Source organism: Mandrillus leucophaeus, unplaced genomic scaffold, assembly GCF_000951045.1.
Source record: "Mandrillus leucophaeus isolate KB7577 unplaced genomic scaffold, Mleu.le_1.0 Scaffold257, whole genome shotgun sequence".
NCBI classification, from domain to species: Eukaryota; Metazoa; Chordata; class Mammalia; order Primates; family Cercopithecidae; genus Mandrillus; species Mandrillus leucophaeus.
Window position 1 is genome coordinate 1,524,171 of NW_012102665.1, and position 853 is coordinate 1,525,023.

The following is an 853-nucleotide window of genomic DNA, read 5'->3' on the forward strand; positions in this document are numbered from 1 at the left end:
ATTATGAATGGAGCCAACTGTATTACTGGTTACTATTTTTACCAGACCACTGTACGCGACTTTAGATCCCTCAACTTCCCGTTTAGAGCACTTATCGCGGCTTGAAATATTAGAGCGATTATTTGCGCCGGGCACGGATTATTGGACAGTAATCAGGGCTTACAAGTCTGTTTCGTTTCTTGACTGACATACGATTAATACCCAAAAGGCAGGATGGATAGATAGATGAATAGTATTCTATCTGTGATACAGGGAAACTTCAGATGTAATAAATTATAAGGCCAATTAACCCTACAAACAGGATCCACAGTTTCACATCAATGAAAAAGCAAGACTTCAAGAGGGCAGGAGTTTTTGTCTGCCGATTTTCCCGCGTCTAGCACAGTGCCTGGCACATATTAAGTGCCCTGAAATACTGTATGAAATACACCTCATCAGTATCTCACCGCGCCTGCGCTAGATGCCCTGGGTGGGGACAGCCTTGACGCGCTGCGCCTGCGCGATGTCTCTTTGCGGGGCGCCCCGGTCGGTTCCCAGCCCCGCTTCGCCGCAGAGGCTTGGGCCCTCCGGCCCTCCGTAGCCGCGCGACTGTCGCGCTGCACCAGCTTCCTCCTCGGCGTTCCCACGCCTATTTGGGCGGATTCTTGGCGCCCGAGGAAGAGGTAGGCGCACCGTGTCTCCACGTCAGAGACCCGACTGTGGAGATGGCGGCCCAGAAGATAAACGAGGGGCTGGAACACCTCGCCAAAGCAGAGAAATAGTGAGTGAGAACCTTCCATGGGCCTGTGTGTGGACGCCGGGTCCGTCTCTCACTGGCGCGGCCTTAGCACCCGGCGGGGCGGGAGGGAGGGGT

At 53.8% G+C, this 853-nt stretch overlaps 1 protein-coding gene across 1 annotated transcript in view; it reads left to right on the forward strand.

The window, feature by feature from the left end:
• The first annotated feature begins 458 nt into the window (after positions 1-458).
• Positions 459-853, forward strand: part of NAPG (N-ethylmaleimide-sensitive factor attachment protein, gamma) — a 40,290-nt gene continuing 39,895 nt past the window's right edge. Inside the window, exon 1 of the mRNA XM_011983922.1 lies at positions 459-760. Coding sequence (XP_011839312.1) covers positions 705-760 — 56 coding nt within the window. The 5' untranslated portion in view covers positions 459-704. The remainder of the gene's footprint in view (positions 761-853) is intronic.